Source organism: Trachypithecus francoisi, unplaced genomic scaffold, assembly GCF_009764315.1.
Source record: "Trachypithecus francoisi isolate TF-2019V2 unplaced genomic scaffold, Tfra_2.0 Lachesis_group15, whole genome shotgun sequence".
NCBI classification, from domain to species: Eukaryota; Metazoa; Chordata; class Mammalia; order Primates; family Cercopithecidae; genus Trachypithecus; species Trachypithecus francoisi.
Genome location: NW_022681460.1, coordinates 54785390 through 54811708, shown reverse-complemented (window position 1 = coordinate 54811708; position 26319 = coordinate 54785390). Strand labels below are relative to the sequence as shown.

General features: G+C 38.9%; 1 protein-coding gene across 7 annotated transcripts in view; it reads left to right on the top strand.

Moving 5' to 3' along the window:
* CDK19 (cyclin dependent kinase 19) overlaps positions 1 to 26319 on the top strand; it is a 226907-nt gene that overhangs the window by 74301 nt on the left and 126287 nt on the right. For 5 of the 7 annotated variants that reach the window (XM_033234887.1, XM_033234889.1, XM_033234890.1 and 2 more), the window contains one exon: positions 18576 to 18651. The exons of 1 other annotated variant lie outside the window; for it this stretch is intronic. In XM_033234887.1, the coding sequence (XP_033090778.1) occupies positions 18576 to 18651 (76 nt within the window). Of the gene's footprint in view, positions 1 to 14703; positions 14952 to 18575; positions 18652 to 26319 lie in introns of those variants that run through there. One more of the 7 variants, XM_033234892.1, reaches the window with a different exon arrangement.

The window sequence follows — 26319 nt, the reverse complement described above, 5'->3', positions numbered from 1 at the left end:
GCCAACCCCCAAAAGTTGGTCTGCAGTTATATTAATTTGAGGTTGGGCCTGGGCATTGTGAGAAGCCTGAATGGGAGCTTCATCTGCCCACTAAGTTTTAAATTGTAAGAACTGAGCAGGAGTTAGACAAGCTCGAGTAAGAGCGTCCCAGTCAGAAGGAATCATCTGACTGGAAGCAGCAATATTCTTTAACAATCCTGTTACAAAAGGAGAACCTGGTCCATACTGATTTATAGCTTGTTTAAATTCTTTGAGTAATTTAAAAGGAAAAGGCTCAAATGTTGCTATAATATTTCCCTGTTGATCTGGGGCTTGTATTCTAACAGGGAACTGCCAAGCTTCTAAATCACCCTCTCGTCTAGCTTGCTGAATTCCTGCCTGAATAGAAAAAACAGCAGTGGCTTGAGGTGCTGCTCGAACAGTCACTGGGGCAACTACTTTTCGCCCAGTGACCTCTGGAAAAGAAAGATCTGGAGGGTCTTTTTCTTCAAAATAATAATGAGGGGGTGCAGAAGGGTAGGGATGAACTTCTCCCTCCTTTGCTGCTTTAGCTTTAGCTGGCAAATAAACCTGGTCTGTAAGCTCTTCCGTTACTTCATTACACTCTCCTTCCTCCTCCTCATCAGTGTGAAAAAGTTCCAAGGTGGAATGAACCACAGCTCACACTTGTCCCATTGTTACCCTGACACTTCTGAGCTCCCCTTCTTACTCACCATGGGGATTGCTTTAAGAGTACTCGGGTGTCCTCTAGCTAGTTCCATGTTCTCCATCCATCGCTCCGGTGACCCTTCGACCTGGATTCGAGCCCCCATGATGGACGCCATTTGCCGAGATCAGCTCGGTTGGGGAGACCCTAACCCAGTGGTGCTAGAGGAATTAAAGACACACACACAGAAATATAGAGGTGTGAAGTGGTAAATCGGGGGTCTCACAACCTTAAGAGCTGAGAGCCCCAAGCAGAGATTTACCTATGTGTTTATTAACAACAAGCCAGTCATTAGCATTGTTTCTACAGATGTTACATTAACTAAAAGTATCCCTTATGGGAAATGAAGGGATGGGCCAAATTAAAGGAATAGGTTGGGCTAGTTAACTGCAGCAGGGGCATGTCCTTAAGGCACAGATCACTCATGCTGTTGTTTGTGGCTTAAGAATGCCTTTAAGCAGTTTTCTGCCCTGGGTGGGACAGGTGTTTGGCCATCATGAACATGTCATAGTGCTGCAGAGATTTTGTTTATGGCCAGTTTTGGGGTCAGTTTATGGCCAGATTTTGGGGGGCTTGTTCCCAACAGTGTATGAGAAAGTAGATCACAGAACTTTTGCATAACTCCTGAGTTATCAGTCCCCAAATTCATCTTTTTCCATTGGATTAGCACAGTCAGGGCAGCAGTAATTGAGGGAGCAAAGGCCAGGGGGGAAAATGGAAGATGAGAGGAATCCTAAGAAAAGGATTCTCCTAGTGTCAAGTGTATTTTATTTATCCCTTCCCCATATCTCAGTTGGTTAAGTACCTTGCAAATACCCATTAATACGTGAAAAGCTGCAGAGTTACAGAGGCTTGTAGGAGGCATCATTGCTTTCAATGAACTTAGCAGTTAGTTGGAAAGACAAAAGTAAAGTGAAATAATTGGTAAACCACTGAGCATCCATCCTTAAATGAAATTTAAATGAAAAACATCCTTAAATGATGTTTTTCAGGGTTCTGTCTTTTCCTAGTCTCACAACTTCAATTTCTAAATACTTTCACATCTCTGTCTCAAGTCCACCTCTCCTTTGTAAACCATACGTGTGTCCAGATGCCTTTTGGACTTCTTGGTTTAGACAATACCACAGTCTTCTCAACTTCAACTTATTTAAAACTTGCCCAATCTGCTCTTCTGAACTCAGTGAATGGTACCACCATCACCCATTGCCTGAGCTGGACACTGGGAATCAAGTTCGTGCAGTTCTTTCTCTTGTTTCTTCACCACATGTTCTGTTGACACTGTTTCCTGATTACCTGTGAGATCCATCCACTTCTTTTTATTCCCTCTGCTACTATCCTAATTTAGACGATAGCCACCTCTCATTTAAATTATTGCAAAGGCCTCTTAACTAGTTGCCTGTGCTATCGTCACACCTTCAGACTACAAAAAACACAGATTGTGTGCTGGGCAGGGTGGCACGTATCTGTGGTCCCTGCTACTCTGGAGGCTGAGGCAGGAGGATGACTTGAGCGAAGATATTCGAGATCAGCTTGAGCAACAAAATGAGAACCCCCTTATCAAAAAACAAATGAAAGCACCAACCCAGATTGCTTAAAATACTTACCTGTGTTCCTACTTGTTCTGCTTCATCTGGCCCTTCTTGCTTCTCCAGCTTTAACTTGCTTTCCCCTACTTGAAACCAGCCTTACTGAACTTCAGATGTATCGTGCTGTCTTGCCTGTGAGACTGGATTGGCATATTCCCCTTCTGAGAGGGGAAATAATCACTATAGCAGTTAAAGCACAGACTCTGTAGCCAGACTATTTAAGTGTGAATTGTGGATCTGCCACTTAATGAGCTTTGTGATATAGAGTGAGTTACTTAATCTACTTGCTTTCAGTGTCCTCATCTGTATAATGGGGATGGTTAATAGTACCTGCTTCATAACATCTTGTAGGAATTAGAAGTTTTGTTTGCTTTGAGATGAGGTCTCGCCCTGTTGCCCAGGCTGGAGTGCAGTGATGTGATCGTGGCTCACTGCAGTCTTGACCTTTTCGTTCAAGCTATTCTCCCACCTCAGCCTCCCGAGTCACTGGGACTACAGGCAAGTGCCACCACGCCCAACTCATTTTTGTATTTTTTTGTAGTGACAGGGTCTCACTATGTTGCCCAGGCTAGTCTTGAACTCTTGGGCTCAAGTAATCCTCCCGCCTCAGCCTCCCAAAGTTTTGGAATTAACAGGTGTGAGCCACTGTGCCCAGCCTAAAAGAGTTAATATATTGAGGCTTTTTTTTTTTTTTTTTTGAGACAGAGGCTCGCTCTGTGGCCCAGGCTGGAATGCAGTAGCACAATCTTGGCTCTCTGCAAACTCCACCCTCCACCTCTCAGGTTCAAGTGATTCTTGTGCCTCAGCTTCCTGAGTAGCTGGGACTATAGGCACGTGCCACCATGCCTGGCTAATTTTTGTATTTTTAGTAGAGAGGGGCTTTTGCTATGTTGGCCAGGCTAGTCTTGAATTTCTGGACTCAAGTGATCTGCCTGCCTCAGCCTCCCAAAGTGCTGAGATTACAAGTGTGATGCACCGCGCCTGGCCTAGTTGAGGCTTTCAATCGGTCCCTGCCATATAGTAAGTACCATATAAGTGTAACTATTACTATAAATCTTATTGTAAATGTGTTGTATTGGACAGTATTTTTGTTTTAAGGTTGATTTAATGATAAATGGAAAAATGCTGTTGCCTGCCATAAGTTCCCAGTTGATTGGTTCATTATTGTTGGTGTTTATTCTGCTTTGGCAGCAGCTTTCTTTTCCTAACTTCTTGTTTTTCAGCTTTTTTTTTTTTTTTTTGAGACAGAGTCTCGCTCTGTCGCCCAGGCTGGAGTGCAGTGGCGCCATCTCGGCTCACTACAAGCTCCGCCTCCCGGGTTCCCGCCATTCTCCTGCCTCAGCCTCCCGAGTAGCTGGGACTACAGGCGCCCGTGACCGCGCCCAGCTAATTTTTTGTATTTTTAGTAGAGATGGGGTTTCACCGTGGTCTCGATCTCCTGACCTTGTGATCCGCCCGCCTTGGCCTCCCAAAGTGCTGGGATTACAGGCGTGAGCCACCGCGCCCGGCTGTTTTTCAGCTTTTTAGTGACTAGAATTTGGTCTTGGGTTGGCATTTCTATGAATTGGATCATTTAACGAGGTCAAATTAACCTGAGCTTTCATACAGACAAATTCAGGTCAATTTATATGGAAACTTGTAAAAGAAAATGATTATTATACAAGTAGTTAATATTAATTATAGAAAAATCAGGAAAGTATAGATAAGCATAAAGAAGGACATAAAATTATTTCCAGTGTTAATATTTTACTTACTTATTTATTTTTTAGAGACGGGTTTTGCTATAATGCCCAGGTTGGCCTTGAACTCCTGGGCTAGAGTGCAGTGGTATGATCATAGCTCACTGCAACTTTGAACTCCCAGGCTCAAGTGATCCTACTGCTGCAGCCTCCTGAGTAGCTGGGACTGCAGGCATGTGCTACTATGCCTGGTTAATTTTTAAAATATTTTTTTAGTTTTTGTAGAGACAGGGTCTTGCTACGTTGACCAGGCTGGTCTCAAACTCCTGGGCTCAAGTGATCCTTCTGCCATGGCCTCCCTAAGTGCTAGGATTACAGGCATGAGCCATTACACCTGACCCGTCATTTTATGATTTTTTTTTGAGTATTTAGTTTTCATTGATATTTATATCTGAGATGATTTCATGAAGACTTAAATCTTAAAATGCACCTAAGGGGAGCAGATTGTTGATTCAGTACTGTCTAATCTGATGATCTAGCTCTATCGAATCTGACAGTGTGGGATTTAAGAATGGCAAAATATTTATATTTTTCTCCTTCCCTCCAGAGGGAGATACTTGCTTTTAGGTGAATTTCTAGATATAATTACTTTTACAATAAAAATACTGATATTTGATCATCACTGTCATTTTAATTTTATTTTTCAGAATATATATATTTTTATCCTTGGAGTATAGTTAAAAGACAGTTTTCTGGATTTTCTTATTACAGTGAAAATATTTTTTAAAATGACCAAGACTAATGAACAAGTTTATTTTGGTAACATGTTTAATCCCTACTGTTTGCAAAATACTTAGTTAACTCCTAGAGAATATACAGAAATGAGCAAGATAGTCTCCTTCCTCATTTGGGGATGGGGTAAGGGAAATGAATCAGTTCTAAGTAATTATAATAAAGTATGGTAAGATCTTGAGAGAGTATTAAACAAAGCACTTGCTCTGCTAGTGATGCTCTCACAAATGTCATTAAATGTTAAATTTGATGAGCTCTTTTCCGTTCTCTCCTATTTGACCTTGCTTCTACATTTGACACTTTTGCCCACCTACCCTTTAATGCTTGTTTCTTTGCTTCTGTACACCCTTTTCTTATTGTTTTTCATTGTTTTTCTCTTTAACTCCTTTGTGTTGCGGGGAGGTGGGGGACAGGGTCTTACTCTGTAGCTCGGGCTGGAGTGTGGTAGCACAAACATGACTCACTGCAGCCTCAACCTCTTGGGCTCAAGCGGTCCCCCACCTCAACGTCCTGGGTAGCTGAGCCCACAGGCGAGCACCACCATGCGCAGCCAATTTTAAAACTTTTTTAGAGATGGGGTCTTGCCACATTACCCAGGCTGGTCTCAGAACTCCTGGCCTCAAGCAATTCTCTCACCTTGGCCTCCTAAAGTGCTGGGATTACAGATGTGAGCCACCACACTTGGCCTTTTCTTTAACTCTTAACTGCTGCTTATTAGTTATTTCTCTCTTCAATTTTTTTATTAAGAAAAGGTTTGTAAAAGCAGAAAAGTTTACTTTAGAACAGTGAACTCCTACATTCAGCGGCCTTGAATGCCTAGATTCAGTTGTTACTATCTTTCTATAAGTGCTTTATCTCTCTATGTATGTATGAATGGTTTTTGATGTATTTGAACAATCTGAAATTAATTTGCAGTTGTCATTACATGTCAACCCCAAATACTTGAACCTTTATCTCCTAAGAATAAGAACATTTGCTTGTATTACCATACCATTATCCTATATTTGACAGTTAATAAAAATTAAAAAATAAAATTAGCCATATCATAATAACATTATATAAATTCTGGTTCATATTTAAATTTCCCCAGGTGTCCCACAAGTAAACTTTTATAGCTATTTTTATTTGAACCACAATTTAGTCAAGTATTTTATGCATAGTATTTGATTGTTATATGCTTTGACTCTCTTTTAATCTAAGTTATCCCTTTTTATGGTGCTCCTTTTCTAAGGGGAGGGGAGTCAACCCAGTTTTCTTAGAGTATCCCACATCCAGATTTGCTTACTATCAGGGAATTTTAATAGTTTACCTTTCTTCAGCCTTTTGTAGGACGGTGTTTACTGAAGAAGGGCTCCTGTGGTATGGGTGCTGTGAATGAGTTGTGGGTCTTGTTAATTAATCCTCTGAATTATTTGACAACCAGTGGGTTTAGGGCAGTGGAAGCCCATGGGTCCTTTTCTCTTTGCCCATGAGTAGTTCTGTCTGTCTGTTTCTACCCTGGTGTCCAGGGTAGAAATAATAGCATTATGTGGGTGCCATCATGTGAAAGAGGTTTGGTTGCACTGACCACCATCTTTAGCCCTTGGGTTCTGTGTTCTTTCCCTTTGTGATCACAGTTGCTTTTGTGGTTTTAACAGTCACCTCTATGGAGATGTTCTCTTTTCTGAACTCCAGTTCTGTTATTTTCTTTCGTTCATATTCTACTGCCTCTTCAGTTGCTACTTCAAAACCAACACGTCCAAAATGAATTTATTCTCTACTTCCAAACTAGCCCATTGTCAGTTTTATTCTTTCTTTTTTATAAATGGCCTTAATTTCACTGAGACAACACTTTGGCTAGAAACCTCAGTCACCTTCAGCTGTTCTTTTGGCTATCTGCCCAATAAACATATGTATACATGTACACACACATATACATATACATACACGTATATACACAAACGTGCACACATATGCATACATATTCATTAAATATTTCTTGAATGCCTACAATGTACCTAAATATATTTGGCCACAGTAGATAACTTTTTTAAATTTTAAGACAGGGTCTTGCCCAGGCTGGAGTGCAGTGGCACAATCTTGGCTCACTGCAACCTCCACTTTCCTGACTCAAGTGATCTTCCTGCCTCAGCCTCCTGAGTAGCTGGGACCAAGGGGTGAGCCACTACACCCAGCTCATTTTTGTCCCTGTCTTTTTGTTTCTTTTTTTGAGACGGAGTCTTGCTCTGTCTCCCAGGCTGGAATACAATGGTGTGATCTCAACTCATTGCAACCTCTGCCTCCCAAGTTCAAGTGATTCTCCTGCCTTAGCCTCCTGAGTAGCGGAGACTACAGATGTATGCCACCATGCCCAGCTAATTTTTGTATTTGTAGTAGAGACGGGGTTTCACTATGTTGGCCAGGCTGGTCTTGAACCTCTAACCTTAGGTGATGTGCCTGCTTCAGTCTCTAAAGTGCTGGGATTACAGGTGTGCGCCACACCCAACTAATTTTGTGTTTTTAGTAGAGACAGAGTTTCACCATGTGGCCCAGGCTGGTCTTGAACTTCTAATCTCAGTGATCCACCTGCCTTGGTCTCCCAAAGTGTTGGGATTATAGGCATGAGCCACTGCATCTGGCCATAATAGATATTTTTTTCTCTCAAATGCCTCTTGAGTCCATTCCCTCCATTCTGACTACATTTACTCTAATTTTGGCCCTCCTCCACCCTCCACAAACTTCTACATTGGTCCCTCTGCCTCTGGCTTTAAATCTTCTGATCTACCCTGCATAGTATCTACTTACTGAGAATACCTGTTCGATCATGTTTCTCTTGCTGGAAAACCTCTGATGGCTTTCCACAGTACAGGAAAAGTGCCAAGTTTTCAGCATACCATACAAAACTATGCTGATTCTGTCTGTTTTGCTCTTTTCATGTGTTTTTTCACCTCTTGTATTCTAGCTGTATTTGTCTTTGGCTAATTGCTTGGATATAGCATGGATCTTAATCTTTGGACTTGTCCACACATTTCTGGTGCCTATAAGGCTCTGTTCTTTCCTCTTTTGCTCAGTGAAATCCTGCTTATCTCTTGAGACCCACTCAGATGTTCCTTTGAAAATTATTTACCTGATAGCAGTCCCTGTCTATCCCCTTCACCAGAACCAAGCCCTTCTAGCAGTCCCTGTCTATCCCCCTCACCAGAACCAAGCCCTTCTGTTTACTCATTATCTGATGTTCTTTGCATGTTTTTGTTATAGCACTTATTAGATTGTACCCTTTGCTTGTGTGTCTCTCTGTATAAAGACTCACAAGGGGCTGGGTATGGTGGCTCGTGCCTATAATCCCAGCACTTTGGGAGGTGAGGCAGACGGATCACCTGAGGTCAGGAGTTTGAGACCAGCCTGGCCAACATAGTGAAACCCCTAAATCTCTACTAAAAATACAAAACTTAGCTAAGCATGGTGGTGCATGCCTGTAGTCCCAGCTACTTAGGAGGCTGAGGCAGCAGAATAGCTTGAACTTAGAGGCGGAGGTTGCAGTGAGTTGAGATCGTGCCACTGCACTCCAGCCTGGGCAACAAGAGTGAAACTTTATCTCAAAAAAAAAAAAAAAAAAAAAGATTCACAAGGGAAGGGATCAACTCTTTCTGAAACTCCGTCTCAAAAAAAAAAGATTTACAAGACAAGGGATCAGCTCTTTCTTCCTCCTGTTCCTGGAATCTAGCACAGTGCTTGACACATACTGTGTGCTTAGTAAAATATTTCTGAAATAAATGCCTCACATCACTTATTATATTACCGTCTGTAGGAAGTAAGTCTGACTTAAGATTCATGAATTCTCAAAGTAAGATAGTGTTTTCTATAAAAATGTTAGTTTAGGCTGGGCAGGGTGGCTCACGCCTATAATCCCAGCACTTTGGGAAGCTGAGGTGGGTGGATCACGAGGTCAGGAGATCAAGACCATCCTGACCAACATGGTGAAACCCTGTCTCTACTAAAAATGCAAAAAAATTAGCTGGGCATGGTGGCACGTGCCTGTAATCCCAGCTACTCGAGAGACTGAGGCATGAGAATCACTTGAACCCAGGGGGCAGAGGTTGCAGTGAGCTGAGATTGAGCCACTGCACTTCAGCCTGGTGATAGAGACTCCATCTCAAAAAAAAAATTTAGTTTAACTAAATATTTGCTAATGATTGCAGTCTATTAATCATTAATGTTTTAAACCTAAGCCTTAAAAGTAATGCCTGAAGTATTAAGCATTACTGCAGATACATTTTTAAAAAAATTCATTTCCCAGCAATAAGAATTTGCCATTTTTAGGCCAGGTGTGATGTCTCACGCCTGTAATCCCAACACTTTGTGAGGCGGAGATGGGAGGATTACTTGAGCCCAGGAGTTTGAGACCAACCTGGGCAACATAGCAAGACCCTGTCTTAAAAAACAAAAAATAAATAATTAACTGGGTGTGATGATGTGTGCCTGTAGTCCCAGCTACTTGGGAGGCTGAGGCGAGAGGATTGCTTGAGCCTGGAAGGTTGAGGCTGCAGTGAGCCATGATTGCAGCACTGCACTCTGACCTAGGTGACAGAGCAAGACCCTGTCTTAAAAGAAAAAAAAAAAAGATTTTGCCGATTTGCCAATTTTAGAAACAAATTAAGCATTAAATATTGATGAAATGTAGTAATATATTTACCAGTGCAACGTTGGACTTGGGATTTTAGAAGTGCACTGACAATTCAAGTAGTTGTTGACTAAAAAGTAAAAAGCTTGGGGAAATATTATCAGCATATCCTAATTAATAAGATTTGAAGTGTTAGTGGGCCACTGGTGAAGTATATTGATGTGCAAATTCAGTCCAGTGAATTGTTGTTTTTCGTTAAAACTCTGCAATCAAGGTATGGTTGCATAGAAATGTCAACTAAATATGAACACCTTAAAGAAAAGAAATTATACAATTAATTCATCAATGAAAACATTATTCTAAGCCAAGCATGGTGGTTCACCCCTCTAATCCCAGCACTTTTGGAGGCCAAGGCAGGAGGATCTCTTGAGCCTAGGAGTTGGAGACCAGCCTGGGCAACATAGTGAGATCCCATCTCTACAAAAAATAAAAAAAAATTATCCAGGTGTGGCGGCGCACACCTATAGTCTCAGCTACTCAGAAGCTAAGGTGAGAGGGTTGCTTGAGTCTGGGAGGTCAAGGCTGTAGTGAGCCATGATTGCACCACTGCACTCCAATTTGGGTGAGAAAGACCTTGTCTCAAAAAAAAGAAAAAATTATTCTAGTTGTTTTGAAAGCTTTTTATCTGACTTGGAATGCTAAATGAAGGAAATAGTATATAATGAAGATCATTTTTAAGAGAAAGATAGGTGTGTTGTCTCATGCCTGTAATCCTAAGCACTTTGAGAGGCCAAGGTGGGCAGATTGCTTGAGCCCAGGAATTCAAGACCAGCTTGGGCAACATGGCACAACCCTGTCTGTTCAAAAAGTACAAAACATTACAAAGAATGGTGGAGCATGCCTGTAATTCCAGCTAACTGGGAGGCTGAGGTGGAAGGATCATCGGAGCCCAGGAGGTCGAGGCTGCAGTGAGTTGAGGTCGTACCACTGCCTTCCAGCCTGGGTACCAGTGTGAAGCTCTGTCTAAAAAGAAGAAAAAAAAAAAAAAAAACGAGATAAACTAGTCAATCAGTTTGTAAGAAAAAGGGCTAGGCTAGGTCAGCGGCGCATACTTGTAATTCCAGTACTTTGGGAGGCCAAGGCAGGAGGATCGCTTGAGGTCAAGAGTTTGGGACCAGCTTGGGCAACATAGTGAGACCCTGTCTCCATACACAAACAAAAACGAGTAAATAAAGGTAGTCTTTCTAAGGAATGAAAGCAAAGACATAATCAAACTGTTGTCACATTTTCATGTTGCGAGGGAATTCTTAAGTTGAATAAAGAAGAATAGTACTATATTTTAGTGATGTTTAGAGATTGAATAGGTGAAATATTTGGTGGATGAAAGCATAATTTCTGAAGCACATTTTTGTCAGAAAAGAAAAGCATAAAGAGGGTACTAGTATTATTTGACATTCATTAATAAGAGGAATACAAAATAATAGCAGTACCTTATGTTGGAAGATTTTAAATGTTTCAGAATTACTTTAAAAGACTGTTTTTCAAACTAGGAAAATTACTGATATTAAAGTGTTATGACATTGAACTATTTGTGAATGAAACAGAAAGATGTCTGGGATTTGTTTCAAAATAATTAAGAAAAGTGGAGGCAGTAGAAATAAGGCTGTCCACGAGCTGAAAATTGTGTGATGGGTACATGCAGCATTACTGCCATTTATTTATTTATTTTTGAAAAATTTCATTATACAAAATTTAAATATGTTATTATGTAATAAAGAATACTGTTTCCAAATAACGGATCATTACTACTAGGCTGGCTGAATATTGGGCTCATGATGATACTGAATAATTCAGAATGATACCCATATGAAACAAGATGATCTTTTTGATTTTTTTTGTTATTTCAAATTTTTATTCCACATTGTGTTTTAAAATTATTTTTCCATGTTGTGGAAGCCTCCTAGTTGGCTAAGCCAAAGCATCACATAATAAAGGAAAGGGATACAACGTTGATTTATGTCATCATTGTTCTTGAAGAAAAAAATAGTTGGCCCAGATGTCATGATTTGAAGAATGTCTTTTTTTTTTTTTCTAATCTGACCAATGGTAGCACATCACATAATTTGAAGAATGTCTTGTAAGTAACACCTAGTTGTAAAAACTGATAATACTGTCTTATTTTAGATACTGCGTTTCTGATGATTTCATGATTTGAATTTGACTCATAAAAGGTTTAGAAAAAAGCAAACTTCATAAAATTGTTTGTCTTCTACGGCAGTGGTCTCCAACCTTTTTGGGACCAGGGACCGGTTTCGTGGAAGACAGTTTTTCCACAGACCCAGCAGGGTAGGGATGGTTTTGGGATGATTCAAGTCCATAACATTTATTTTGCACTTTATTTGTGTTATTATTACACTGTAGTATATAATGAAATACAACTCACCATAATATAGAATCAGTGGGAGTCCTGTGCTTGTTTTCCTCCAACTAGATGATCCCCTCTGGGGGTGATGGGAGACAGTGACAGAACATCAGGCATTAGATTCTCGTAAGGAACACGCAATCTGTCTCTTGCACATGCAGTTCACAGTAGGTTTCGCACTCCTGTGAGAATCTAATTCTGCCACTGATCTGACAGGAGGCGGAGCTCAGGTGGTAACGGGTGTGATGGAGAGTAGCTATAAATACAGATGAAGATTTGCTTGCTTGCCCACCACTCACCTCCAGCTGTTCAGCCCTGTTCCTAACAGGCCACCGAATGGTAGTGATCTGTGGGCCAAGTGTTGAGGACCTTGTTCTAAGGGATATGAAAGAGAAGTATTGGGCTGGGTGTGGTGGCTCATACCTGTAATGGGAGCACTTTGGGAGTTCAAGGTGGGTGGATCACTTGAGGCCGGGAGTCGAGAGCAGCCTGGCCAACATAGTGAAACTCTGTCTCTACCAAAAATACAGAAATTAGCTGGGCGTGGTGTCATGTGCCTGTAATCCCAGCTACTCCAGAGGCTGAGGCAGGAGAATTGCTTGAACCAGGAAGCAGAGGTTGCAGTGAAGCCAAGATTGCGCCACTGCACTCCAGCCTGGGTGACAGAGTAAGACTGTCTCAGAAAAGAAAAAGAGAAAAAGAGAAGTATCTTCAGAACTGTTTCCTTCCCTTCCTTCCTCCCTCCAGTTCTTTCCTGGGCACTCAAAAGTCTCTTATCTATGTGCTACTTCCTCTAGGCAATATCATCACATTTATGGACTCAAACCTTTCAGTCTGAAACTCTACTATTGTAGATCCTTAGTAAATAAATATCTTCAGGACATCTCCTTTTTGAACTTCGGAGGTATTTTCATTTTTGGTTGGGGTTTCTTTCTATGTAAATGAATCATTTCTAAAGCTACAGAATCTTCTGAGATCTGATATGAACCTTGTTCTCAGAGGCATCATCCTTGTATCAGCCAAGCTCAAAATGTCAGACTCATCTTTGATCCCTCCCTCTTAATCTTTTCTGTTCATTTGGTCCCATCAGTTCCTCCTTTAAAATGACTATCATAGATGTCCCTTCTTTTCTCCTATCTTATTACCCCTCTGTCATGAAGAATTGGAAGAGCTGGTCTTAGTTCTGCCTCTAGCTGCTGGCCTAGTTTCTTCATCACTGAAGTGAAGAGATTATACAGGATTGTCTTAGATCCCTTTCAGAGCTAACATTCTGTTCTGTTAATCCAGGTTTTCACCTGCTCACACTTACATCGCAGTAACTTCCTAATTATTTTTCGTTCCTTTAATTTTAGTCCTCTCTAATAAGATTAACCTTCATATGTAATTTTCATTGCTTTTAGGATAAAATCTTAGGTTTCCAGGTCTTCATTTAGGTCATGTCATCATTTCTGTGGTTAATAGTGTGGTCTTTTGGCCGGGCACAGTGACTCAGGCCTATAATCCCAGCACTTTGGGAGGCCAAGGTGGGCGGATCACCAGGTCAGGAGTTCGAGACCAACCTGGCCAATATGGTGAAACCCCATCTCTACTAAAAATACAAAAAAATAGCTGGGTGTGGTGGTGCACGCCTATAGTCCCAGCTACTTGGGAGGCTGAGGCAGAAGAATTGCTTGAACCCAGGAGGCAGAGGTTGCAGTGAGCTGAGATCATGCCACTGCACTCTAGCCTAGGCAACAGAGCAAGACTCTGTCTCAAAAAAAAACCAAAAACGTGGTCATTCATACGATGAGGCAGAGTGGAAACTTCATCCATCTTCAGAGTCATCTTCTTCACACAGAATCAAGTGGTTACTAAATTCTGTCAGTTCTGACTCAAATGTGTTTTGGACCTATTATTTCTTCTTCTCTGCTGCTAAATCTAGTCCTTCATCTTCTCTTATCTGGACATTTGACTCAACCTACCAAATGTTTACTCTGCCACCTGTTTTTATCTGTAGTTATTATTGTTATCTTTCGGAGCAAAGATCTGTTAACCTCTGTTCCAAAAACCTTTGACTCTACACTGTTTATGTATCAAACACAAGCTTCTTTGTAGATCACGTGGTCTCTTTCCTTACTTTTCTAACCTCATCTCTTGCCCTAGTCATAATGCACCTCTGTTGCCCAGGCTGGAGTGCAGTGGCCGGATCTCGGCTCACTGCAAGCTCCGCCTCCCGGGTTTACACCTTTCTCCTGCCTCAGCCTCCCAAGTAGCTGGGACTACAGGCGCCCGCCACCTCACCCAGCTAGTTTTTTATATTTTTTAGTAGAGACGGGGTTTCACCGTATTAGGCAGGATGGTCTCGATTTCCTGACCTCGTGATCCACCCGTCTCGGCCCCCCAAAGTGCTGGGATTACAGGCTTGAGCCACCGCGCCCGGCCGGAATTACCTTTCTTAAAGCTCTGAATGAATTAATGGTTGCATTCTCTCTGCACTTATTATGCATATCTTTTGTAGGTGTGGAGCACATCAGGTTACTTGTATATTTTCTGGTCACCCAGAATCTCTTTCCATGTGGATTATGAACTTCCTGATATCTGTCTCTAATTTGTCCCAAGAGTTGGCAATATTGAGATATATAATATAAACACTGTAGTTGTTAGTTGGTATAAAATAATAAGGCTTTTCTGTTTTTATTAGAAACAAAGAAAAAGGATTTTTATTCTGTTCTTTTGAATACTTTAAAATTTTCCTTCAATCTTGCCTCATATTGGGTTTTCTTATCTTTCTTTAAAAGATACTTCTAAATTTTTTGTCTACTTTAGGATAAATGTGGCCCATGGCTGGTCTGGACGTCCAGCAGTATTATTGATAGGAGTCAAAGAACCATGGGCCAGTCTAATTGTGACTACAACAAATGGAACTTTGGTTTAACTCTGTGTTTTTGCGTGTAGGCTACTGAATTGTGCTTTACCTTGCTACAGTTGAGTGTGGGCTGGTCGCCAAGTTTGGATGTTGTTGAAAGGTGTAAGACTATCTTTTTCATTAAAACAGGTCCTAATATTTCATTTAAGAGATGTTCCTGCTGGGCTTGCTTCTCTAGACTTGAGAAATTCTTCCCTGAATTACATTTAAATTCTACCACTGAGCTTGATTTTCTGTATGGGAGTAAACTTTCATTTTAAGGTAATGATTTCTATTTTTTTGCACAGATATGTGCTTTTTATATTTTCTACTCTCTATAGAATTGTTTGCATCAAGAATTTTCCAGAGCCAGGAGGGCACAGTGGTACAGGCCTGTAATCCCAGAACTTTGGGAGGCCAAGATGGGCAGATCACTTGAGTTCAGGAGTTTGAGACCAGCCTGGCGAATATGACGAAACCCCATCTTTACAAAAAATACAAAAATTACCTGGCTGTGTGGTGTGTGCCTGCAGTCCCAGCTACTTGGGAGGGTGAAGTGGGAGGATCACCTGAGCCCATGAAGTCGACACTGCAGTGAGCCCAGATCATGCTACTGTACTTCAGCCTGGGGGGACACAGTTGTCTCAAAAAAAGAAAAAAAATAAAAAAGGAACATAGTGTCTCAGATGGAAGACCTAATAGAATCAGTCTCTGTCAAATATATTTGTTCTATTTTGTTACATACTGTTCACATCAAACAATTGGTTTTCATTGTGACTGCTGAGAGTGAAGTTTTCATGGTGTTGCTACACGTTATAGACGTATGGAAGAAACATCTTGATATTTAAAAATTCTATATAGCATTTATCCATGTTTATAGTACAAATATATGTATTTTTAATTCTTCTGGATGCATTTAGTAAATTCCTCTGATTAATTTCAATATGCAATTGCTCTAATCATACTATCTAATATACATGAAAATGTAGAAAACAGTTTCTCTGAAGGCTTTGGAATTGCTTTGTCTATCTTTGTTATTTAGAAATAAAAGTAATTTGGAAATGAAATAATTTTAAAGAGGAACTAAGCTGCCCCTAAAAGCCAGATTATCATAGCAGTGTAGGCTAGGCAGGTTCACCTGCTTTTCAGCCTTTTCATGTAAAAGAAAAAATTGTTCTTTTATGATATTTAATATTACATGTGCCTGAAACATCTAAGGTGTGAGGTATGAATTCCTCTACTTGGAGGAACTCATGGAGAGGCGCACTCACATGAGATGAGAGCAGTAAAGCTTCTCTGTCTCATGTGCCTGATCATTGAAATATTTCTAGACGTTGTGTTAAAGGATGCATATTTAGTCTTCAGACTAAGGTGTTGGCATATGCCCAAAGATTAGCATTCACGTAGTACAGTGCCAAGGAGTCCCATATGCCCTCTGGGACCTTGCAGCTTCTTCATATGGTGAACCTCAGAGATTCCACATCATCACTTACCATCTGACAGTTAGTTTACAAAGATAAAAAGTAATGATATGTGTACTTTCTTTCATTCTCAATGTAAATGTTGCAAATAAATCTTAAAATTGCAAATGTTTGAGTATTTTATTAATTTAACAGATGGAAGTTATATTTAAACTTATTAAGTGAAATAATTGCTGGGTTTGTTCCTTGTTCCTGTCCATATAATTTAGAGTAAGAGGCCTATGCTCAGTCTCTTCTGTTCAAGCTCTCAAATTCCTTTGACAGACTGGATGTGAAATTCAAAAGCCATTAATTTGATGTGTTAATTTTGCACTTTTTGACTTACTGCAAAGATCTTATAGTTTCCATAGCAACTATAACCTATCCAGATTGTGTAATATTCTTTACAGTATTAAAATAAAACTATGCAATTACATGAGCTTCTGGACTGCTTTGTCTAGGGGAACTGAGGATTGAAATATTTCTGTTGAAAAAATTATAGTTGCATGTGAAAAATTTTTCAGAAAGCTTTTGTAATTTTGCTTAAAGAATACATCAAACTTAAATATTTAGCAATAGATATCTGATAGATAATTTAATTATTAAATGTATAAAATTTACATTGTAAGCATTGCGTTGAGCTTCTCAGGCACATGTGCTCTCACTCATGTACCCACAAATACATTTAAGGCACAGAAGGAACACTTGGCTTTGATTACATTCAATCACCTGCAGTTTGTGCTTCTTAGTGGCTTCTGAGTGGTCTGAAAAGTCTAGTTTTATGTTTGGGCAAAAAACAGGATGGAGAAAAAGGAAAAAAATGATCATTTAAGCTTTCCTTATTTTTGACTTTGCTCTTTAAAACGTGCTTGAGCTGTCACTTTGAAAATACTAAAGATTGTTTTAGTAGGTATTTTCAGAGTATCAATTTATTTTGGTTTTTTTCTTTTTACCCCAATTCTAATTTAAAAGGCAGTATAATATTAGCACTAAAGTTAGTCGACATAACTTCCTTCATCTTAATGTAACTTTTTAATTTTTTGTATTGCCTTCAACATATTTGTAGATGTATATTTTTATATAGTATAATTTGCGTATTTTCTCAGTAGCATATGGTACACATTTTCCACGTTTCTAATGACCTTCTAGCCATCATTTTAAAAATTGTATCATAGTCCATCTTGTTGACATACCTAGTATGTTTTGTTTGTCAAAATACTGTTTAATTATTTCCTGAATGCTGTCTGTTGGAAGAAAAATGGATATAATTTTCAAAATGATTGTGAGGGAAAGTAACCATAACTCAATTATTTGCTTATAGATGATTGTAAAAATCTTCAAAAGGGATGTAAAATGGTGTTTTAAAATGCGAATTTTGAATAACATCCTAAACTGCTCTATCTGCAGGTCAACACAGAATGGGGAAAATGAGGAATAGCTAAGTAGACAGATATGACACTACTTTGGCGCTATATTTGACAAAAACATCATGACATGGTGGTACTTTGCTGAGGCTGTAATACGATCAAAAGACAAAACTTGAAAGGCATGGATTTAACTCCTCTTATAAGAACAACTCACAATATGAACTATAGTTATGACATTCAGCGGGGACCTTTGTGTGGCTGGTTCTGATTTCAGCACTCTTGAGAATGCTTACTGTACTTACTGTATTATACTAGCTGCTCATCTCATACTATTAATATTTTAACAGAATGTTTCACTGGTTTTTGAACTGCTGTATTCTCTTGGTTAAGCAACTTAGTAACTATTGGGATTTCCCAGAATTCCTAATACTACGTGCATTGTTTGAAAAATCCACTTTAGGTACTGGATTTCTCCTAGTGTTCCTGAGAATGACATGTTGGTGGCTAGAGCTTTGAAGTCTTCAAAAGACTTTTGATTGAGGTCTCTCTAAAAGGCTTTTGATTGAGGTCCTCGGGCTTTTGAATGTCCCCATCCTAAGTGAGATACAGTGTGTTTCAGTGGGTTATCATTCCTATAAATGCTTCTTATACTATGAAATTACTTTAAATGAATCTGGGAGTTTATGTCTGTCAGTTTTTTTGTAGCGAATGTCTGTAACAGAATGCTTTATGTAGACTCCAGATAATTAAGACAGGAGTGGAATTATCTTGCAATATGTTTGAGTTTATATTTATGCTTGTTTACTCTTTGTAACTAGTGCTGTGTTTAGTATCCTGTTCTGTTTCAATTTTGAGTTTTGTGTTTTGGCTCTGTCTGATGTTTTCATTGTGACATGAATTTCTTTTGGTATTTCATATTTCTGTAGTTGAAATATTATCAAAAATAATAAGCAATGCATGGCATAGTGAGAGTGTTTACATATCACTGAGAAATTAAGTGCGTTTCCATTGTTTTTGTAGTTATAATTTTGAATCTGAAAGTGATATATGGAAAAATAATTTTTTTTGTTTATGTGCAGAAAAGATGAAAAGGAATATGCATTGAAGCAAATTGAAGGCACAGGAATATCCATGTCGGCTTGTAGAGAGATTGCAGTAAGTGGATACAAATACAGTTATTTATTATTGATATTGGGTGATGAGTTATTTTAATATAAAAGAGTTTCATTAATATATATAATGAATGTTTATTTTACATATGTTTAAGAATATTTTATGTAGAATGAGAACATCTGCATAAACTTTTAATTTTATTTTTAAATTTTGAGACAGGATCTTATTTTGTTGCCCAGGCTGGAGTGCCCAGGCTGGATCATAGCTCACTACAGCCTGGACCTCCCAGGCTCAAGCAATCTTCCTACCTTAGCCTCCCAAGTAGCTGGGACTACAGGCGTGTGCCGCCACACCTGGCTAATTTTTTAATTTTTTTGTAGAGAAGAGGTCTCCTTGTGTTACCTAAGTTGGTCTCAAACTTCTGGGCTCAAATGATCCTCTCTCCTTGGCCTCCCAAAGTGCTGGAATTAAAGGCGTGTGCCACCACACCTAGCCCATAAAGTTTTTAGTTAACTTGAAAGTCATCTTTGAATAGCCTCTTAATGACATTTAAGATTTGTGATCTCAGTAATACTGAACAAAATGATTTAATTTATTAAAATTGTGATGGAATTTTAATTAGTAATTTAATTAATGTCTATTTTTCTGTAGCTTTAGGACTGATAAGATCTTTATAGAGTAAGGGGTCATACTATTAAATCTCATTCATTTTAAATACTATTTCTGAAATATATAATATAGTGAGATTTTATTAGTCACCAGAAAATAAGACCATTATAATAATAGGATAATCCCTTAAAGAAAATAGTTCCTTGTTTTAGTCTTTATGTATCATACTAGTACATTTAAGAAATGATTGTCCACAAGAGTACCAAACATTTAATGAGTGTTTACTAGGTACCAGGCTTACTAAATGCTTTCAAGTATTAATTCACTTAATTTTCACAACAGTCTGTGAAATAAAATTTTAATATCCCCATTTTACAGATCAGAAAACAGAGGCAAAACTATAATTATAGCTAAGAAGGCTTACTATTATATTACCTTATTTTAGTTCTTCAGTAAAGGTTGCTAATTAGGGCTTTACCATAATATCGCATCTATTAGAGATGTTTGTCTCTAAATTGTTAGATATTTATTTAAATAATTGTTACTTAATAATTGTTAAATACTTATATTGTGCATATCCATTAGGAATTTCTGTCTCCAATTTAATAACTATTACATATATTGCCCAGAGTTCCATGTTTCTGCTTCACCTGCATGGAAACACTCCTTCGTCGCTTTTAGTCATAAGAAATGTGGTGCAAAGAAAACATGGGGTGGGAAATCTCTATACCTGGATGTCTGTCTGCCTTAGTAGCTAAGTAGTGATGAGTTCCAGTTTCATCTGTTAAACAAGGGAACTCTTAGGTCTCTTCTAATCATACCTTCTTTAATTCTAGAATGGGAGCATTTCCCTGGACTGTGCGTACTTCGAGGGGCAGACCTTGTCTTTTTACTTTAGTTCCTACCATAGTGTCTGACACAGCAAGTGTGCCATAAATGTTTCTTGAATAATTAAATGAATGAACAGAATAAAAAAATTCTACCAGTGGTCCACAATTCTAAATTTGTTACTTTTACTTTTAATTTTTTTTTTAGAGACAGGGTGTTGCTCTGCCACCCAGGCTAGAGTGCAGTGGCTTAATCATAGCTCACAGTAACCTTGAATCCCTGGCCTCGAGCAATCCTGCCTTGGCCTCCCAAAGTGTGGGATTGCAGGCATGAGCCACCATGCTTGGCCCTATGTTTGCTTTAGGATGCACATTATTTGAAAAAATTCTAATTTGGTGATTTTCCATTGATTATAAAGTGGTAGTTGTGGCTGGGCGCGGTGGCTCACACTTATAATCCCAGCACTTTGGGAGGCAGAGGGGGTGGATCACCTGAGGTCAGGAGTTCAACACCAGCCTGACCAATATGGCTAAACCCTATCTTTACTAAAAATACAAAAATTAACCGGGTGTGGTAGCATATGCCTGTAGTCCTAGTTACTTGGGAGGCTGAGACAGGAGAATTTCTTGAACCTGGGGGGCAGAGATTGCAGTGAGCTGAGATTATGCCACTGCACTGTAGCCTGGGTGACAAAGTGAGACTGTCTCAAAAAAAAAAAAAAAAAAGTTTGGGGGAGGTATTATTTGTAATGTTTTACCAGATAAGCATTTGGTAAGTGATTTTTCACATTTTAAAATCCTCACATGTTATCATATCAACCAATATAAATATTATTGGTGTGCTATTTTTCTGTGTTAGAGTACTGTAATTTAGCACAACATTTTCAGCCCTGCCTTCCATGAATTAATTGGGTAAATAGCTGAAATTTTAGGTATTGATTAATAGGAAATGATAACCTAATTATAAATATCCTTTTTGAAACAGAGACTTCTATGTGCCAAGGAATCCATGGGCATGTATGTCTTTATATAAATTTGGAATGTGATGGAGAAACTTAACTCTTAAAATCTGTTACAGCCTTCATTCTTTTTTTTTTTTAATTTTTTTTTAGGGAGACAGAATCTTGCCTTGTCACCCAGGCTGGGTTGCAGTGGCACAATCTTGGCTCAGTGCAATTTCTGCCTTCTGGGTTCAAATGATTCTCCTGCCTCAGCCTCCCAAATAACTGAGATTACAGGCATGCACCACCATGCCCAGCTAATTTTTTGTATTTTTAGTAGAGACAGGGTTCCACCAAGTTGGCCAGGCTGGTCTTGAACACCTGACCTCAAGTGGTCCACCCATCACAACCTCCCAAAGTGCTGCAGTTACAGGCATGAGTCACCACTCTCAGCCATAGCCTTCATATTCTTATTGAGAGTTTGCCTAATAGAACTTTAGAAAGTGTGCAGTTTCTAGATTGAATAGCATTTTATGAGTACCCTAAATACTTAACCCCAACATGATAGGGATTTTCACAACAAGTTCAGCATGGATGGTATTTCATAGTGACTATGCATATATATCTTATACATTAAGCCCACTAACACAGTTTTTTAATTATTGTTTTATGTATTTGTCCTTTACATCATATTGAAGAAAAGAGTTACAGACAAAAATACATTTATGCTTTCTTTTCTCTTTGCCTATGTCATTATTTTTCCTGGTGTTATTAATTTTTTGTGTAGATTTGAGCTACTGTATAGAGTCCTTTCATTTTAGCTGAAAGCCTCCTGTTAGTATTTTTTGTATATCAGGTATACTAGCAATAAATTATTTTAGTTTTTGTGTCTGGGAATGTTATAATTCTTTTTCTGTCTTTACCCAGCTCTCCTTGATTTTTGCAATATTAGTGTTGTTGGATGTAGAATTCTTGGTTGATAGTCTTTTTCTTTCACACTTTGACTGTGTCATCTCTGCATTCTGTCCTCTGTGGTTTCTGATGAGAAATCAATTGTTAATCTTGAGAATCCCTTGTATATGAAGAGGGTTTTTTTTTTTTTTCCTCTTGTTGATTTCAAGATTCTGTTTTTGTCTTTGGCTTTGACAGTTTGACTATGATGTGTCTTGGTGTGGATCTCTGAGTTATCTTACTTGGAGTTTGTTGAGCTCCTTGGATGTGTAGATTAATGTTTTTCATCAAATTTGAGAAGTTCTCAGCCATCATTTCTTTTTTTTTTAAATTTAATTTAATTTATTTTATTTTGTTTTGTTTGAGACAGGATCTCACTCTGTTGCCCAGGCTGGAGTGCAGTGGCATAATCATGCTTACTGCAGCCTTGACCTGCTGGGCTTAATCAGTCTTACCACTTCAGCCACCCAAGTAGCTGGGACTACAGGTATACACCATCATGCTCAGCTAATTTTTTTTTTTTTTTAATTTTTTGTGAAGATGAGGTCTCACTACGTTGCCCAGGCTGGTCTCAAACTTCTAAGCTCAAGTGATCCGCCTGCCTCAGCCTCTGAAAGTGCTAGGATTATGTGTGTGAGCCACTGCACCCCACCACAGTCATCATTTCTTCACATAATTTCTCCTTCCTTTCCCTTCTCTCTCCTATTGCAGCTCTCATTATACATATGTTTATAGGCTTCATGGTGTCCCATGGATCTCTCTCCAAGGCTCTGTTTATTTTTCATCATTCTTTTTGTCGGTCAGACTGGATACTCTTATTGTCTGTCTTTAAGTTTGCTGATTCTTTCTTCTGTTGTTGAGCCCCTCTGGTGAAATTTTCATTTTAGTTATTATTTGTTTAGTTTTCCTGGTGGTGGAAGGACAGAGTATGTAAGGGAATCGAGAGTCAGAGGGGTTAAGAGGGACTGATAGATTGGGGAGAATGGAGGCAACACCATAAAGAGTAGATAGGGCTTGTTTTCTGTCGTCTTCCTTCTATATACCATTATATTACCTAATACCTAGTATTTTCTAGTTCATATGGGCACACATAGCTGAGAGGATTTTAAAGCAGAAATAATTAGGAATGAACATTTCACTTATTACTTTAAAATGTGAGACTGTGATTGCAGAATAACTCTTGAGGATATAGTTGGATGCTGGGAAAATAAGTTAAAGAGCTTGTAATCATGGAATAAACTTGGAAGAAGTACAAGTGTACAGAAAGGAAAAAAGTTTAAGAATGAAATGTGTTATTACCTCAAGTCTCACTAAAAAAGAATGTCGTGTCACGTTTTAATTTCATTTGAACCTTACTGACCAAAGGCTCATATAACCTCATACCTTTGTACAGTGCTTTACACTTTACATTATATCACAACAGGGGGTAATTCTGGGTGATTAAAATACCAGGATCATGTGAACATCAGCATTTTTAGCCTGGGATTACAGGGAAGTTCTAATATAAAGTCTATTACATTTGTAGCCCCTGTGATCTTAAGGTTGGTAGGTTGAAAACGTGGTAAATACTATTAATTCAAATCCTATTCATTTGTTTTGCGATTATGATATTGAAATATGTTTGTCATAAAATTAGCAGACAATATAGAAAAAGGCTGGTAAAAGCACCTGTTATGCCAGCACTCAGAAGTAATCATTTTTTTGTATATTCTAGACTTTTTTCTTTGCAAAAATACACAGAATTTTCCCCCCACAAGAGCAGAGAGTCCATTAATTTTCATGAAATATAATTTAATCTGGAATAATACAAATGTAAATTTCAAATTTATTAATCATTCTGGGTTTCGTAGGATATAAAGATTATAAGATTATTACCCTGGAGTCTAGGTGTGGTGGCCCCCACCTGTAATCCCAGCACTTTGGGAGGCTGAGGTGGGATGATTGCTTGAGGCCAAGAGTTTGAGATCAGTCTGGACAACATTGTGAGACCCTCTCTCATTAATAATAATAATAATAATAATTAGCTGGGCATAGTGGCACTCACCTGTAGTCCTAGCTGCTTGGGAGGCTGAGGTGGGAGGATTGCTTGAGTCCAGGAGTTAGAGGTTACAGTGAGTTATGATTGCACCACTACACTCCAGCCTGAGTGACAGAGCGAGACCCCCATCTCAAAAAAAAAAAAAAAAAAAAAAAAATATATATATATATAATACAATAAAATATATTACTCCTGAGTACTTCTAACAACATCGAGATATTTCCAAATGAAGTGAAGAGCAAAATTAGGGAAAATTGGGGGAAAATTAGGGGGAACTAGAGTGAAGGGCATAGGTTGAGGAGATGTCTTAGTCTGTTTGAGCTGCCATAACAAAATACCATAGACTCGGTGGCTTATAAACACCTATTCTAACAATTCTGGAGGCTGGGAAGTCCAGGATCAAGGCCCATTCAGTGTCTGCCCATTCAGTGTCTGGTAAGGGTCCGCTTCTTGGTTCACAGATGGGCGGCCATCTTCTCCCTATGTCTCCACATGGTGAAAAGGCAACCATTTCTCTCAGATCTCTTGCATAAGGGAACTAATTCCATTCATGAGGGCTCTTGTCCTTGTGACCTAGTCACCTCTCAGAGGCCTCATGTCCTGATATCATCACTTTGGTTAGGGGTTAGGATTTCAACATATGAATTTGGGAGGGCAAGGGGCGTAAACATTCAGTTTAGTGAGGAGGGAAGAGAAATAGGGAAATACTGACTTTTTGCAGACTGCTGCTTCCCTCAGCTCTGGCTTGGGTTGCTGATTAACTCCACTCCCTCATTTCCTCTGCTCAGTTCTTTCTCAGTGTATATATCCATCAGTATCCCAGCATTGATGCTTCTGTGGTGAGAGGCAGGATCGGCAGAAAGGGGCTGTCACCTGCCGTTCTTCCCCATAATGCCCAGCAGACAGGGTGGTGGGAGCAGCACTTTTCCTTCTTTTCTTTCTTTTCGTCTCTTGCCACCATGGTGGTGTGGCAGGCTGCTTTGTAAACTTCAGTGGAATGCTTGGAACTTTCCTCTTGGCATAAAGGAATAAACCTTTGCCTTGTTAAATTTATAAAGTGGAATTGATAGAATGTATGTTTGCTTAGGATTCCTCTGAGAAAAACTCTAAAATGTCTATGAACCAAGGCTCTAATTCTTATTTTTTTAATTTCTACCAAGCTTAAAATTATTTTCTTAAATTTTATATATTGCAAGTTGAGACATATCTAGTTTTATTAAGATTATTTAATTACATCATCTCAGTTGTTTTTATGTTTTATTTGTTTGTTTATTTATTTATTTTTGAGACAGAGTCTCACTCTGTTGCCCAGGCTGGAGTGCAGTGGCACGATCTCGGCTCACTGCAATCTCCACCTCCCAGATTCAAGTGATTTTCCTGCCTCAGCCTCCTGAGTAGCTGGGACTGCAGGCATGTGCCACCATGCCTGGCTAATTTTGTGTGTGTGTGTGTGTGTGTGTGTGTGTGTGTTTTTAGCAGAGACGGGGTTTCACCTTGTTGACCAGGCTGGTCTCAAACTCCTGACCGCAAGTGATCTGGTCACCTTGGCCTTCCAAAGTGCTGTGATTACAGACGTGAGCCACCACACCTGGCTTGTTTTTATGTTTTACACTGAGTGCAAGTTTCTTTTTCTTTTTAAATATGTGTGCAACTTTATGAAAGTATAGATTAGTGGAAATAGATGTGTGAATCAATTATTTTACCTTCTCTGTGAAACAGACAAAATCAAAGTTTAGTATTGAGATTTTTAAAAAACACTCAAAGTAGAAAAATAATTTTTTTTTCAGACTTTTAGCATGATGTTCTGTAACAGTTATTTTCTTTAAAAGTTTGGCATGGTTTTTAAGAGATTAGAACTAAGTAAATTATATGTGAAATTTCCCTTGAGCAAGATCTGTTCTTTGGTGTGATCCTTGTGTTTTCCTTAAAAACAAACAAAAATTTTACTTTTGGAGTTGAAGACTTAGCATGGATATTTCCTTATGAAAAATGTGGGTTTTTACCTTGCAATATATGGTGATAGTTAATATTTTTCTCAAATATATATTTAGCCTTCTTGGCAAAATAAAGACTTTCTGCCAACTTGTATACTTAAAAATGAAATATTGTAAGAGTTTGGAATTGGAGTTCGCTATTATTTTAGGAGGATTCTGGGAAACTAGTACAAGGTCAGTGCCTAGGGAGGAACTACACTGTAGCATTTTTTAATTTCCTTTTAAGACCTGAAAAGGTACAAGGAGCCAGCCAGCAAATAGAACCTCCAGTCCTATGGTGTATCTGTCTGTTGTCTGCTCTACTATGCCTGTTAAGTCATGAGTCTTTTCAAAGATGTGTGTGTGTATGT